Source organism: Podarcis bocagei (genome assembly GCF_964188305.1).
Source record: "Podarcis bocagei genome assembly, chromosome: 13".
In the NCBI taxonomy this organism is placed as follows: Eukaryota; Metazoa; Chordata; class Lepidosauria; order Squamata; family Lacertidae; genus Podarcis; species Podarcis bocagei.
In genome coordinates, this window is record NC_138138.1 from 43,123,773 (window position 1) to 43,138,058 (window position 14,286).

Sequence of the window (14,286 nt, forward strand, 5' to 3'; positions counted from 1 at the left end):
ACTTAAACACATGGGTTGTAATTTTCTGTTTATCATGATTGGCAAAAATGTTTTGTGTGTAACTGTGAATGCTTAAGAGTATTTCTCCTTCTATCCCAGGCTGCACTGGAAGATCTAGGCAGCTTTTGCTGGGGCTGGTCGAATGAACAATGCAGCATCCCAGGCCTTGTCAGAGGTCACTGCTAGGATATAGTTTCGTTCCACCTTTAGAACAGGCATGTAGAGTTGCTGTATGTCACATGTCAGTTTACTTCCAGCACAGTCTGCTGGGAACTTCTGTTGTATATAGCTTTTGCCTGTGCCATTTACTTGGACACAAAGGGAAGCAGACATGTTTTTTCTTCTGTCCTGATGCTGAATAAATGCTTGTAAATATGCTAACATATGCCTCTGTCCGCTACTTCTGTTGCAAAGAGTTCTTATCTCTGCTAGCTTACGTGCTCTAAAGGTCTCTGAGGCTTGAGTGGCAGTTTTGATGCTGTTCCAAGAACCGGAGTTTGCCCGGCTGCCGGCCGGTGGGCTGGAGCCAATTGCCCCCATCTCCCCGGAGGTATCCCAACAGTCACATGCTGTGGGATCCTCTTGTAATTTTCCCTATCCTCACTTTATGGCTTACACAATTCTGGTTATAGTATCAACAGTATGAGGAGCTCTGAGAAAAGGAGTGTGCTTTAGGATGGGAATTTGTAGCTACGTTGAGGTATGAATGCTCTCTTTGTTGTGAGCAGCGGTGATGGTAGAAGAAGTGTCCCTAAGGCAGGCCAGCCCAAGGCATCCTGGCAACTGAAGCAAATGAGAAAATTGCACCCCCAAGAATCATAGTTAAGAAGTCTAAAAGACAATGGGCCTCCTTTACATGGTAGGGGATGCTGTTCTTTCCTGCTTCACCTGCCTGCCCAAGAACTACACACCTTGCAAAGGAGGAACCAATCCTCTACAGCCTTTCATGTCAGCTATGCTGAAAGTCAGGCTTATCCTAACTAACAGCAACATGCCAATGTTCCTGACTCCAGTACCTAGTAAATGGCTTCAGGAAGGGATTGAGCACTTGGGTTTGTGGAAGAGGTAAAGGCAGAGCCAGGATAACCTTCTCTCCTCCTGTGACTTCAGCTCCTGCCACCCCATGCGATTCTAGCTAACATGGCACCCCTGTCACTCACCCCCAGGTCACCACTTGTGGGCAGCTGGCACTCACCCAGAAAAGGCCTTCCAGTGCCAATGCCCTCATCATCATTCTCTTTACCATTCCCTCAGGGCACATACATAATGCACCCATGTAACAGGGGCAGGTCTCTCCTATCATCTATGATGTCCTTGCATTATAGGAGGGAATGTGGACGCAAGCAGGGCAGGCTGGTGGAGACGGAGGAGACAGTGAACAAGAGCAGGAGGCCAATCTGCTACCCATCCCAGCTTGCCGTCTGAGGCAAGAACTTCACCTTGCCTCGTAGGTGGGGTGGCCGTGCTTGTAAGTATGGATAGACAAAGCAGAACAGCAATGCAATAAGGAAAATATGCATGGAAGAGAATTTATTAAGATGATGCTCTGCTGCAGGTCCAAGAAAATTTCAAAGGGAAGGGGGAAATTGAAGAGGCATCTCTATAGCAATGGCTATTTTGAAAGTGATGAGAGAGAGCAGAAATAATGTCAAGGCAGCTTCCCAGCCAACACAGTGGAGAAGGGAAGTCTCCTTTAGAGTTATCGCTTGCAGATGAAGGCATATTTGTTGTTGCATTGTACATCATTCCACTTCTTAAAACCTGAAATTCAAAACAAAAATTATAATTCAAGAAATAAGGAAAGTTACTTCTTATTGCCTATTATTCCTTTCCCCAATGTGTAGGGGGAATAAAATGGATTCAGACTTTAATAATATTGAGGGAACCACCAGAAGGCCCTCAGAGCTGGACCTCTGTGCCCAGGTTGAACAATAGGGGTGGAGCCACTCCTTCAGGTATACTGGGCTGAGACCATTGAGATCAGCACCAACACTTTGAATTGTGCTCAGAAACGTAGTGGGAGCCAATGTAGGTCTTTCAGGACCAGTGTTATACAGTCTCTGCACGGTGACTCCCAGTCACCAGTCTAGTGCTGCATTCTGGATTAATTGCAGTTTCTGGCTCACCTTCAAAGGTAGCCTCACACAGAGCGCATTGCAGTAGTCAAAGCAGGAGATAACTAGAGCATGAACCACTCTGGCAAGACAGTCTGCAAGCAGGTAGGGTCTCAGCCTGCATACCAGATGGAGCTGGTAGGCAGCTGCCCTGAACACAGAATTGGCCTGTGGCTCCACGGACAGCTGTGAGTCTAAAATGAGTCCCAGGCTTCACATCTGGTCCTTCAGTTACCCCATTCAGAACCAGAGAGTCCTCCACACCTGCCATCCCCCTGTCCCCCCAAAACAGTACTTCTGTCTTGTCAGGATTCAGCCTCAATCTGTTAGCTGCCATCCATCCTCCAACTGCCTCCAAACACTCAAAAAGGACCTTCACCGCCTTCACTGGTTCTGATTTGAAAGAGAGGTAGAGCTGGGTATCATCTGCATACTGATGAACACCCAGCCCAAACCCGCTGATGATCTCTCCCAGCAGCTGCATGTAGATGTTGAAAAGCATGGGGGAGAGGACAGAACCCTGAGGCACCCAACAAGTGAGAGCCTCCCACCACCACTTTCTGAACATGGCCCAGGAGGAAGGAGCAGAACCACTATATAACAGTGCCCCCAGCTCCTAGCGCCTCTAGACAGTCCAGAAGGATGTCATGGTTGATGGTATCAAAGGCCGCTGAGAGATCCAGCAGAACTAGGAAACAGCTTTCACCCTTGTCCCTAGTCCACCAGAGATCATTGACCAGCGTGACCAAGGCAGTTTCAGTCCCATGATGAGGCCTGAATCCCAATTGGAAGGGATCCAAATGGTCCACATCCTCCAGGCGTGCTTGGAGTTGTTCAGCTCAGTCACTTTGCCCAAGAATGGAAGATTTGAGACTGGGTGATAGTTGTCCATATTGGCCATGTCCAAAGATGTTTTTTAAAGACGCGGTTTAATAACTGACTCTTTCAGCGGTTCCGGGAAAGCTTGCTCACAGAGGGAAGCATTCACTATCCCCCGGAGTCCATCACCCTGCCCTTCCCAGCTCACTTTTATGAGCCAGGATGGGCAAGGATCGAGGAGACAGGTGGTCAGTTTCACTCATCCAAGCAGCCTGTCCACATCCTCGGAGGTCATGCAACTGATCCCATGCAACTGGAATAGACAGGACTCTAGCACTCTCCTGTCCCAGCCCTGCTCCCATGATGGCGTCTACCTCTTTCCGAATCTGAGCGGCTTTGCCTGCAAAAAAGTTGCAAAATCATTGCAGGAGATCTTGGGGTCCTTACCAGGCCCCAATGGTGAAGGTGGTTCTGTTAGATTGTGAACCACCTGAAAGAGTCTCTTGCTGCTGTTTTCTGCAGATGCAATAGAGGCAGTGAAGAAGGACCTCTTCACCATCGCTATTGCCACTTGGTAGGTTCAACATTGAGCTCTAACCCGTTTCTGGTCTGATTTCCACCACTGGTGCTATTGCCACCTCAGTGATTGTTTCATCACCCTCAGCTCTGGGGGAAACCATGAGGCTGCCAGGCTCCATGCAGTTGGAGAGAGCGCTTCGGAGCCAGACAGTTGATAGCTCTGGTTAACTCTGCATTCCAGCGGGCCAGAGGGGAATCAGCTGAAAGGCCATCAACATGGGATAAAACATCCCCTACTACACTCTGGAAACCATTTGAATCCATTAAGTGTGGGGGGGGTCCAAATCAGTCCCACCTCCCTGCAGAGGGAAAGGGTTGCAGCACCAGGAAGTGATCTGACCATGGCACTTCTTTTGTTTCGCTTTTACTTAGTGTCAGATCACCCACATCCATAGAGGTGAACTCCAGGTCTAAGGCATGTCCGCAACAATGAGTTGGGCGAAATTCATTCAGGGACATCCCCATGGAGGTCATGCTTTCCCATGAAGTCCCAAGCAGTGCCTTGTAAGGTCGTGTCAGCATGGATGTTAAATCCCCTAGGACAACCAAACTAGGTGTCTCCAGGAGAACATCCGCCACGACCTGAAGCAGCTCAGTCAGGGAATCCTTGGTACACCGGGGAGGTCAGTACACCAAAAGGAATCCTGTACTGTTCCTGTTGTCCAACTTCCAGAACACACGCTCAGAAAACTGGGTCTTCCCAATAGGACGCCTGGTGCAAGCTATTGACTTCCTAAAACTCACTGCAACCTCGCCTCCCCGCCCATATGAGCTGGGTTGCTGTGTGTAAGAGAAACCTGGTAGACAAGCAGTGGCAAGGACAGGCCCATCTTCTTCATCCAGCCAAGTCTCTGTTACACATGCCAGGTCAAGTCCTCCATAGTCTTCAAACAACAACTAAACCTGCCTCCTCGTTAATGACATGGTCTGGTCTTAGCGTAATATTGACTTGTGAACCTTAGTACAGAGAAACACCAGGCTGAGAGTGTATCCACTCACTGGCAGAGGAAGAGGAGTGAGAGGGGAGTGTCCTGCCCCTGGCAGGGCGATCCGGGCAGGGTGCCATCGTGGCTTCCCCCCACCAGTGCTGGGTGCCCCAGCCCCGCAAGCAGAGCCCCCTGCCCCCAGGATGTGCACCAGCTCCTCCCCCACCTGCTCTCCGCCCCCCCTGGTGCCAGAGCATGAAGCTCTGCCACTGTATTCACTCAACTAATACCCAGAGTAAACCTTTCAAATGAATGGACCATCAATAGCAATGACTATCCAAAGTATATTGAGTTTGATCATTTTGATTTTTAAAGTCAGATACTACCCTTTAAAATACTTGAAACTGATGGAGCGATAGGCATAAAACCTTTTTTTTATCAGTCCCTACAAATTGCTTGCTTACCTGCGTCCTTTAGCAGATGCACACAATATTCTTCATTGTTGTAGTTGTCTGGGCGATGAGAATCCCAGCGTTTGTAATTGTAGATCTCGTCATCCAACCACCTCCAATGTCCTTTCTGCAGCAATGTGATAGAACAGATCATACATTCATTTAAAACGAGGAGGCCAATGCAAAGATCACGTGGAGAGTTGGCCAGTTATGAAGCTATTGCCAGTTATGATGGAGATACAGTTGTACCTTGGTTCTCTAATGGAATCCTTTCCGGAAGCCCGTTCGACTTCCGAAAACGTTCAAAAACCAAAGTGTGGCTTCCAATAGGCTGCAGGAGCTTCCTGCACTCAATCAGAAGCTACGGAAGTCACATCAGACGTTAGGGTTTCAAAGAACGTTTACAAACTGGAAAACTCACTTCCGGGTTTACGGTGTTTAGAAGCCAAAACGTTTGAGTCACAAGGTGTTCGAGAACCAAGGTACAATTGTATTTGTAGGAAAAACACTGGGACCTAATTTGAATAGTAGAGTGCTTGGTATCTGGTGGGCGGGACTTGTGTGTTTTGCTCCGGACACAAGTCTGGAGCCCCTCCCTTCAGAGTCTGTGTTCCGTTAAGAATATCAGTTAAGAGGGACCAATTGCATCTTCTCGCTTCTTGCCTCAGACTAGCCTCATGTTGTTGTATTTAGTTTCTCTTATTTTGCTATTTTGTTACAGTTTTCTTTATTATTCAAAGCTTAGTTTACATTTACGTGAGCCACTTATTTTCCTCAAAGAAAAAGAAACTCTGCTGAAGAATGGCGGAATATCCTAAACTTGGGTGAGTGAGGGGATATTATTCCCAGTTTGCCAGGAGGACTGAATATGTTAATCATCTCCCCACTTCCACAACAATATTAGAGGAGGATTCTATTAGAAAATTGTGGAAAAGTCACATATTGGAGTAATCTGGGGAGACGATTCGGGTAAGGATGGAATGGTGATGCTAAGAAGCCATTACTCAGTGACAATGGCCTGAAATTGAGAAAGTAAAGGCAACTCACCTCAGTGGGATCATGCAGCCCAATCCAGACCTGGCTTGCGTTTTTCTGCTTTGCAGAGATGTAATTGGCCACCGCATCTGACTCTTTCTCATTGAGGATGGAGGCAAGATGGGTCCCACAGCCATAGCTCAGGCACTCATTCTGAGAATAGCCAAGCAAGTAAATAAGCTCCACCACTATTACTAACACACACACACACACACACACACACACACACACACACACACGACTCTTTCCCGGGGTGAGCTCCTGTTGCTTGGTCCCTGTTCCTGCTAACCTAGCAGTTTGAAAGCCCGTCAAAGTGCAAGTAGATAAATAGGGACTGCTCCGGCGGGAAGGTAAACGGCTTTTCCGTGCGCTGCTCTGGTTCGCCAGAAGCGCTTAGTCATGCTGGCCACATGACCCAGAGGCTGTCTGCAGACAAACGCCGGCTCCCTCGGACTATAGAGCGAGATGAGCGTGCAACCCCAGAGTCGGTCACGACCAGTGGCGTAGCGTGGGGGGTGCAGGGGGGCCGGTCGCACCAGGCGCAACATCTGGGGGTTAGGGTTAGGGGGCACAAATCCACGGGTTAGGGGGTGCAAATTACTTGCCTTGCCCCGGGTGCTGACAACCCACGCTACGCCACTGGTCACGACTGGACCTAATGGTCAGGGGTCCCTTTACCTTTATGCAGGCATGTGGAATGTTGACCTGTGTTTTAATCTGGTTTTGTAGCTTATCCTTGAATTTAACTATTATCTTAATGTTTGAAATAGTTGTTCTTAACTGTATATAGCTGGGTGATGTCAGGTTTTCAACACCATGATGTATCACCAGCCAAACATCACAATCTGGCGATACACAATGATGTTGAAACAACAATCTGCATTGGCCCCAGCCCTCAAGGCATGGGGTGAAACGTCCACAGCTCTCATTGCAAGATATGAGGCACTTTCATCCCAACACCCTGCAGAGCTGAGGATGACACAGCTTGTTTGGGGTTCTTGGCTTGGGGGTGGGAAGGCTCCACTCCACCCCCCCCAGCTGAGTGAGCCCTGAGGTCCCTCCTGCTCACATGCAAGCTGGAGGGACAAAGGGACAAAGGGGCAGAGATATCTTGTATCTTTTCACTTGTGAGGTGGTACCTTCTTGCCAGGCAATCTCTCCTGACTGTTAATTAAGCTTTCTTGGCTCCTGTGGAAACAGGTTAATTGAACACAATGGGTGAGCAACTCTCTTTTGATTATACCAAGATGCTGGCCAGGTATTGTCTCCCAACAGCTCACACTGATAGCCCTCCTCACAAAAATGTCATCTGAAACCCATGACAGCACCTGATGTGACAGCTTGGTTGGTGAGAAACAGCTTCTTACCTCAGCTTCAGACCAAGTTTTCTGAGAGTCAAAATATGCATAGCAGCTGCCCTGGGATTTCATCCAATTCCTGGGACAGGATCTGGCCTGTACTGTAGGAGTAAAAGAAGAAAAAGATGGGGGAGGGGGACAAAAGCTGTTAGAATGCAATTTTCAATGTGGAATCCTACTTCACCTACGAATTTGCACAGATAATTTTAAGATTAATGAATGCAGCCCTAATTTAAACATTCCTGCTTCCATTGGTGACTGGTACCCCATGGCACCAATATGAAATTGGGACAGAAAGCAAGGAGGCAAACAGTAAGTGGATCCAGAGTCAATGACAGGCAGCACCACTCCCTGACTGGTTGTCAATATGAATATGAGGAGTGGTTCAGAGCAGATTGAGGTTGGTAGGGCGGTTTCCTATTCACCCTAATGGACCTGCTTCCATTGCCTGGTTATTTATTCCAACAGCCTTAGCTGGGTTATCATCACCTGGAAATCTGACAAGTAGTTTTGTTTTTATAAATATTTGTTGTTCAGTCATTTAGTCATTTCCAACTCTTCGTGACCCCATGGACCAGAGCACACCAGGCACTCCTGTCTTCCAGTGCCTCTCACAGTTTGGTCAAACTCATGTTAGTAACTTCTAGAACACTGTCCAACCATCTCGTCCTCTGTCATCCCCTTCTCCTTGTGCCCTCAATCTTTCCCAACATCAGGGTCTTTTCCAGGGAGTCTTCTCTTCTCATGAGCTTAACCCCAATTAAAATTTCTGGGGAATTCCAAGATAATTGTTAAAGCACTCACCTCCTGGGAAAGAATAGGAGACCAGGAAACCAAAAAGGCAAAGGTTTGTGACAACCCCCATCTTCCGGTTGACCTCAGTGGAAGGAAATGTGCAGCAAATTAAAAACTTATCCTTACTCATTGGCATTGTCAATGTGGTGATAGCAGGAAGAAGTAAATCAGTATTTTCTGTTCTTAAAATCATAAATGGGAAGATTAGAGAAAGAAGAGAGAACCCAAAACTTAAAGTTGGCGATTGTTGAAGTATCATGGAGTCAAATAAGGTTCGTGTGCAGAGGCACCTAGTGCTGACCATGTTCCATCTTCTGGTTGACCTTTTATGGAAGGTCAAAACCTATCCCCACTGGTTGCCATTTCGTCCATGTGGTGATGGCAGGAAGAAATAAAACAGTATTTTATACTCTTAACATCACAATTCTCCTTCATGTGAATTTCTAAAAAATGAGAAGAGAAGGAAAAGAATGGAAAAAAACGAGAAGGTTAGGGAAAGAAGGGAGAACCTAAAGAGTTTGCCATTGTTGAGGAATCACAGATCCTGGATTCTGGACCAGTGGAGGCTGGTGTCCATTGGGACTGGTAGGATTTGTAGGGCAGAAGGCAGTAAAACCAATGGTAAGTGGCGGCAGAGTCAATGACAGGCAGAGCCAAGCAATTCTGGTTTTGTTCTCTTTCCCCTCCAGGGACAACAGGTAGAAGGAAGGGACAGCCTGTGCCACCCAGATGTAAGAAAGAACCCAAACACTGGGACTTTCTGAGGGCAGGTGGAGCTTTGTGGGGCTGTGCCCCATTCCTCCTAACATACCAGCCTCCACTGTTTCTAGACCAGGGATGCTAACTTGAATAAAATATTGAGGCACAGCTTCCAATTGGCTGCAGGAGCATGCTCCAGCCAATCGGAAGCCGCTGGACATTCGGCTTCTGAAAATCAGTCGAAAACCAGAACAATCACTTCCATTTTTCGATCATTCAGGAGCCTAAAAGTTCGAGTTCAAATGCGTTCAGCTTCCGAGTTTCCACTGTACTAGGATACAGCATGTATAAAAATGCCTATATACATGAAAATAGCATTAGAAGTGCATTACAGAAAAGAGAAAGGATTCCAGAAATGTGTACATTGGAAGAAGTTCACTGATGTCCTGGTTTTTAAAATAGAAAATTGCCAGTTGATGTGAAAGACTGGAAAAGACCAAAATTGTCAGATTCGCTCATCCCGACCTGCAACTTACCCAAGCTCCGTCCTGTTGAGGATATGGATGCTGCTTCCTACAGTGGCAGGTCTGTGTCTCAGGCTGCTGGGCTCATTCTTATATAGAGCTTGGCTAGGGCAGGGCATGGAAAGGCAGGAAGGAAGAGGAACCACTTACCCATATATGGACTACAGATTAAGAGAGAAAAGGCAGGTTTCAAATTCCACCGAAAACCACAGACAAATTGATTGGATGGATATTCAGAGTAATTGCTAACAGGAGCACCGGGTGCAAGGAGCTTCAGCCCCCTTGATATTTTGAGGACCCCCCCCCCCAATATTGAGGTGGCTGCCATCCCCCACTGCCCCCAGGTGAGTGCTCCCATGCCAGGCAGGGGCATTTCGCTTGGAAAGCAATTTCCCCTCTAGGTGCCACCCACCATGATCGCCAGAGCACCGGGCAGGAGGCTTGGAGGGCAGTTTTTGCCCTCTGTGTGCCCCCCGCTGTGATCGCCAGAGCGTCCTGGCAGGTGCCCACAGCAGGTGTGGTCCGACGGGTGGGATCTCGTCCCCCCCCCCCAATGTTTGGCCCAACTTAGCACGTCTGGTTGCTAATATGTTTATCCTAATGTCAAGTTCCTTCTGCTGCTGCATTCACATTGCCACAAACTCACCACCACTCTGACCCACCCCAGTCCCATCCATGTTAGTTGTGCCTTACTACACAAGCATGACAAGCCCCTGTATTTACTGGAACCAAAATCTGCAAGGATATCAGGTTTGACCTTTTTGTCCTTTGGTGTGGCCCTAATGAAGATCTGTTTCCCCCTCACTGATAATCCCTAGAGTTGATTGGGGGTTACATAATATACCTGTAAATAAAAAGTGGAAAATGCAATTAGCCATAATTCTTACAGTCACATCTTAATGTTGTTTAGGAAATGCATTCATTGTTCTAATGAGCTATGGCTGACAAGAATGACCATACACTCAACAGTAGACTAATTAGCTTGGCAACTATATCAACTGAACCTGCTAAAGCATGGGCAGGCAAACTAAAGCCTGGGGGCCGAATCTGACCCAATCGCCTTCTAAATCCGGCCTGCGGACAGTCTGGGAACCAGCGTGTTTTTACATGAGTAGAATGTGTCCTTTTATTTAAAATGCATCTCTGGGTTATTTGTGGGGCATAGGAATTTCTTCATTTTTTATTTTTATTTTTCAAAATATGGTCCGGCCCCCCACAAGGTCTGAGGGACAGTGGACTGGCCCTCTGCTGAAAAAGTTTGTTGACCCCTGTGCGCAAGCATCAGAACTTTACCTGAAAGAATTGGCAAATTGTGCTTTCCGGTTTTCCTACAAGAAATGTTTTTGAAAATTGAAATAAAAAAAATCCTTCCAGTAGCACCCTAAAGATCAACTAAGTTAGTTCTTGGTATGAGCTTTCGTGTGCATGCACATGAAAGCTCATACCAAGAACTAACTTAGTTGGTCTTTAAGGTGCTACTGGAAGGATTTTTTTTATTTTGACTATGGCAGACCAACACGGCTACCCATCTGTATTTGAAAATTGAAGTTAGAAATTGGGGAGGGAGTTGCATATAGTTAGCATTGCCTAGGGCACAAATAGCCTAACACCAGCACTGCCTACCAAACAGCTATGAGCCCAGAAGAAAATCTCTTATTGGTGCCAATTCTCATTTGCTTCCATTGTAGGGCTAACAGCATTTTGTGCATGCCTGTGACATCAAACACATGCCTAGCACTGTGCATTCCAAGCAGTGTGATCCTAACATCCCGAGTGCTGAGGAGGAGGAGAAGAAGCTGGTGCTTGGGTTGCTTGGAGTACACAAAGTCAGGAGGAGCTGGCTTTCTCTGGCAGCTGCAGAAGGAGAGGCGGCCACAGACGTCACTGCTCTGCGCATAACCTCCTCCACCCCCCTGAACACTGAAGGGGCTCAGCTATGGCCCCAAAATTATTCAGGGGCCCCAAAGTGCTTAGCCACACACACACACACACACACACACACACACACACACACACACACCGAGCTGGCACTTCTGGAAGGAAATAAATGGCAGAAAACTAAAAAGTATTTATGGTGGCCGGATGCAAAAGTTGGCTGGGCTCCTGCCAGAGGCTGGTTTGGGGGAGCATGACTGGTTCAGTCACCCTGAGCATGGAGCCCTGGGGGCACCTCAGATTTGGCCCACAATGATGATGTAGAACGGAGGGGAAAGGGGTGCCGGATTTTGGCATCACACAAGGCACTGCTGAAATGGGAGACCCCCAAGGTCTGCCATTGGTCCTGTGCATCTAAGTTCTGCAGAAGAAACAACTTGAGCAGCTGCAGCTCATTGCACAAGCTCTGCAAACCAACGTCATGGTTGCCAATGCGTGTGCCACCATCATAGCTAAGTCACACTGGTTGAAAAATATTGGCAGATGGTTTGCTGGTCAGATTGAGATAATAGTTTACAAAATCCCTGCAATGTTCCCCAGTGTTCTTATCTCCATATTTGCATAGAAATGCACCTTATGAATAAATGAATTTAGCCTTGCTGCTAATCCTTAAAGCCCCCTAGAGTTGCATGGGCGCCATTCTGCTGCCCAAATCCCAGACGCATCCTACCTTACACTTTCTGAGTACCTTGGCAACTTGGATCCCTCTGAAAGAACAGTTCTGGATGGTTGAGAGGTGGGATATCAGTATGATATATCCATAGTTTGGGGAATATAAATCTGAGCAAGGTGAAGGCACTGTGAGTAAGTGGTTCCTGTATCCGAATGGGTGGAGTTGCACTTCCTCTGAAGGAGCAGGTATGCAGTCTGAGGATGCTCCTTGATCCTGCTTTCTCAGTGGAAGCCCAGATATCCCCTGTTGATCAGAAAACAACAGGTTCAACAGTGGGTTGGTGCAATGCACCATATTCAAGGCTTCCCTCACACTTGAGCTGGAAGGTGGTTACTGCAAAATGCTGCAGCACAGTTGCTGACTCATTATTATTATTATTATTATTATTATTATTATACTCCGCCCATCTGGCTGGGTTTCCCCAGCCACTCTGGGCGGCTCCCAACAGAATACTAAATACAGAATAGAACTTCAAATTTTAAAACCTTCGCCATACAGGGCTGCCTTCAGATGTCTTCTAAAAGTCAGGTAGTTGTTTATTTCCTTGACATATGATGGCAGGGTGTTCCAAAAGGCGGGTGCCACTACCGGGAAGGCCCTCTGCCTGGTTCCCTGTAATCTCACTTCTCGCAGTGAGGGAACCACCAGAAGGCCCTTGGAGCTGGACCTCAGAGTCCGGGCTGAACAATGGGGGTGGAGACATTCCTTCATGTCTACTGGGCCGAGGCTGTTTAGGGCTTTAAAGGTCAGCACCAACACTTTGAATTGTGCTCGGAAACGTACTGGGAGCCAATGTAGCTCTTTCAGGACTGGTGTTATATCTTCTCGGTGGCCATTCCCAGTCACCAGTCTGGCTGCCACATTCTGTATTAGTTGTAGTTTTTGGGTCACCTTCAAAGGTAGCCCCACGTAGAGCACATTGCAGAAATCCAAGCAGCTCCACTGCTTAGAGATCTGCAATGCTTGCCAATTTGCAACTAGAGACATGTTCACTGCAGGCTTATCCAAACTTCTGTTTGTTTTCTAGGCACATGTCCAAGTGGTTTTCCCTTTGCCCTACTCTCCAGAAAATAGGTGGGGCCATTCTCCCAGCTCAGTAGACAAAGATAGAATTTGGAATAGAGTTTGGGAGTTGTGTGACCTAGAAGCAAGCCAGAGAGAGAGTCAGAGCAAAGTTTGAGAGCCATGTTTGATTTCTTTTTTTAAAAAAAAATAATTTTTATTAACAGGCCAATCACATCACATTATCCATATCACATTAGTTCCAAATTATACAGCCAAATTTTAGATTTTGTTGGGGGTACCCATACATCAAGCTCCGCACGAGTCCAAAACAGCATCACTTATCTTACTGCTTTAATTAGACAGTTCTGTCCAGTTTGATCCGGATAGTCCTTTATTACTTCCTTTCTCTTCTTGTTGTTATCATAAATTCCTTTCTTTGCGATCTCTGATGATTTTCACACGCAGGTTAAAAGCTGGCATTCTACAGTGGTGCCCCGCAAGACGAATGCCTCGCAAGAAGGAAAACCCGCTAGATGAAAGGGTTTTCCGTTTTGGAGGTGCTTCGCAAAATGAATTTCCTATGGGCTTGCTTCGCAAGACGAAAATAAAGGACAGGACACACAAAATAAGCTTATTTGTGGGTGGTGTCAAATCCTAAGGAGATTTGAGAGCCTGTTAAAATCAGTGTCAGCTAAAATGAGGGAAACTTTGCTAAGGCTTCTTCAGAGATGGTATCTCCACACCTCCAAGATTGTCCTGCCTGACTAATAATGTAGACCCCAGCTGCTGGAGGGGGTACAGGATTCAAGGATCTTATCTTCATCTGTGGTGGAGTCGTAGTTGAATGCTCAACTATTCGCCCGATGCGTTCAGAGAAATAAGCCCCATTTTCAATACAAATGCTACTATGCCTCTTATGTTGGCATTACTTGGGTTATGGGAAGATAAACCTCCAAGATTACACATAAAAACCTATGGAGCTTTTTTTGTGTGTGGCAGCTAGAATGAAAATCACTCAATGCTGGTGGAATGCGGAGGGTCTTACTTTGGACTAGGGCTGGCCCTCTTACATCTGTAATCCATAAAGCTGTGGCCTGATTTAATCCAAAAGGTAATTTTGTCCTGTCTGATTCTTTCTGGAAGTCGGGCGATGGGGGTGGGGTGCCTGACCACACAAGTACAGGAGCTGTGCTGCAGCTGACCTGTATTGGCTGTGGTCTGGCAAGAGTTCAGATTCATCTTTACCCTCTAGAAAATCAGTCACCATTGGAGTGGCTACTTGCTTGGTTTCTTTCAGCCCTAGGCTGTCAAGAAAATCAATAACCTTTTGCCTTTGACTTAGGAGATAAGATCCAAGCTCTTCTCTCACTAT

The 14,286-nt window shown here is 47.0% G+C and overlaps 2 protein-coding genes across 4 annotated transcripts in view; one reads left to right on the forward strand and one right to left on the reverse strand.

Moving 5' to 3' along the window:
* LOC308570901 (C-type lectin BpLec-like) overlaps positions 1-14,286 on the forward strand; it is a 107,939-nt gene that overhangs the window by 66,560 nt on the left and 27,093 nt on the right. The window contains exon 1 of one of the 3 annotated variants that reach the window (XM_081165971.1): positions 5,519-5,714. The exons of the other annotated variants lie outside the window; for them this stretch is intronic. The gene's annotated coding sequence lies outside the window, so the exon portion shown is untranslated. Of the gene's footprint in view, positions 1-5,518; positions 5,715-14,286 lie in introns of those variants that run through there. 3 annotated transcript variants of the gene reach the window in all.
* On the reverse strand, positions 1,509-9,375 carry LOC308570907 (C-type lectin BpLec-like). The gene is made up of 6 exons (XM_081165982.1): positions 9,314-9,375; positions 8,088-8,160; positions 7,293-7,384; positions 5,938-6,078; positions 4,903-5,017; positions 1,509-1,761 (listed from the first exon to the last, which is right to left on the reverse strand). The coding sequence occupies exons 2-6, from the start codon at positions 8,146-8,148 to the stop codon at positions 1,700-1,702; spliced, it is 471 nt and encodes a 156-aa protein (XP_081022108.1). The 5' UTR covers positions 8,149-8,160; positions 9,314-9,375; the 3' UTR covers positions 1,509-1,699.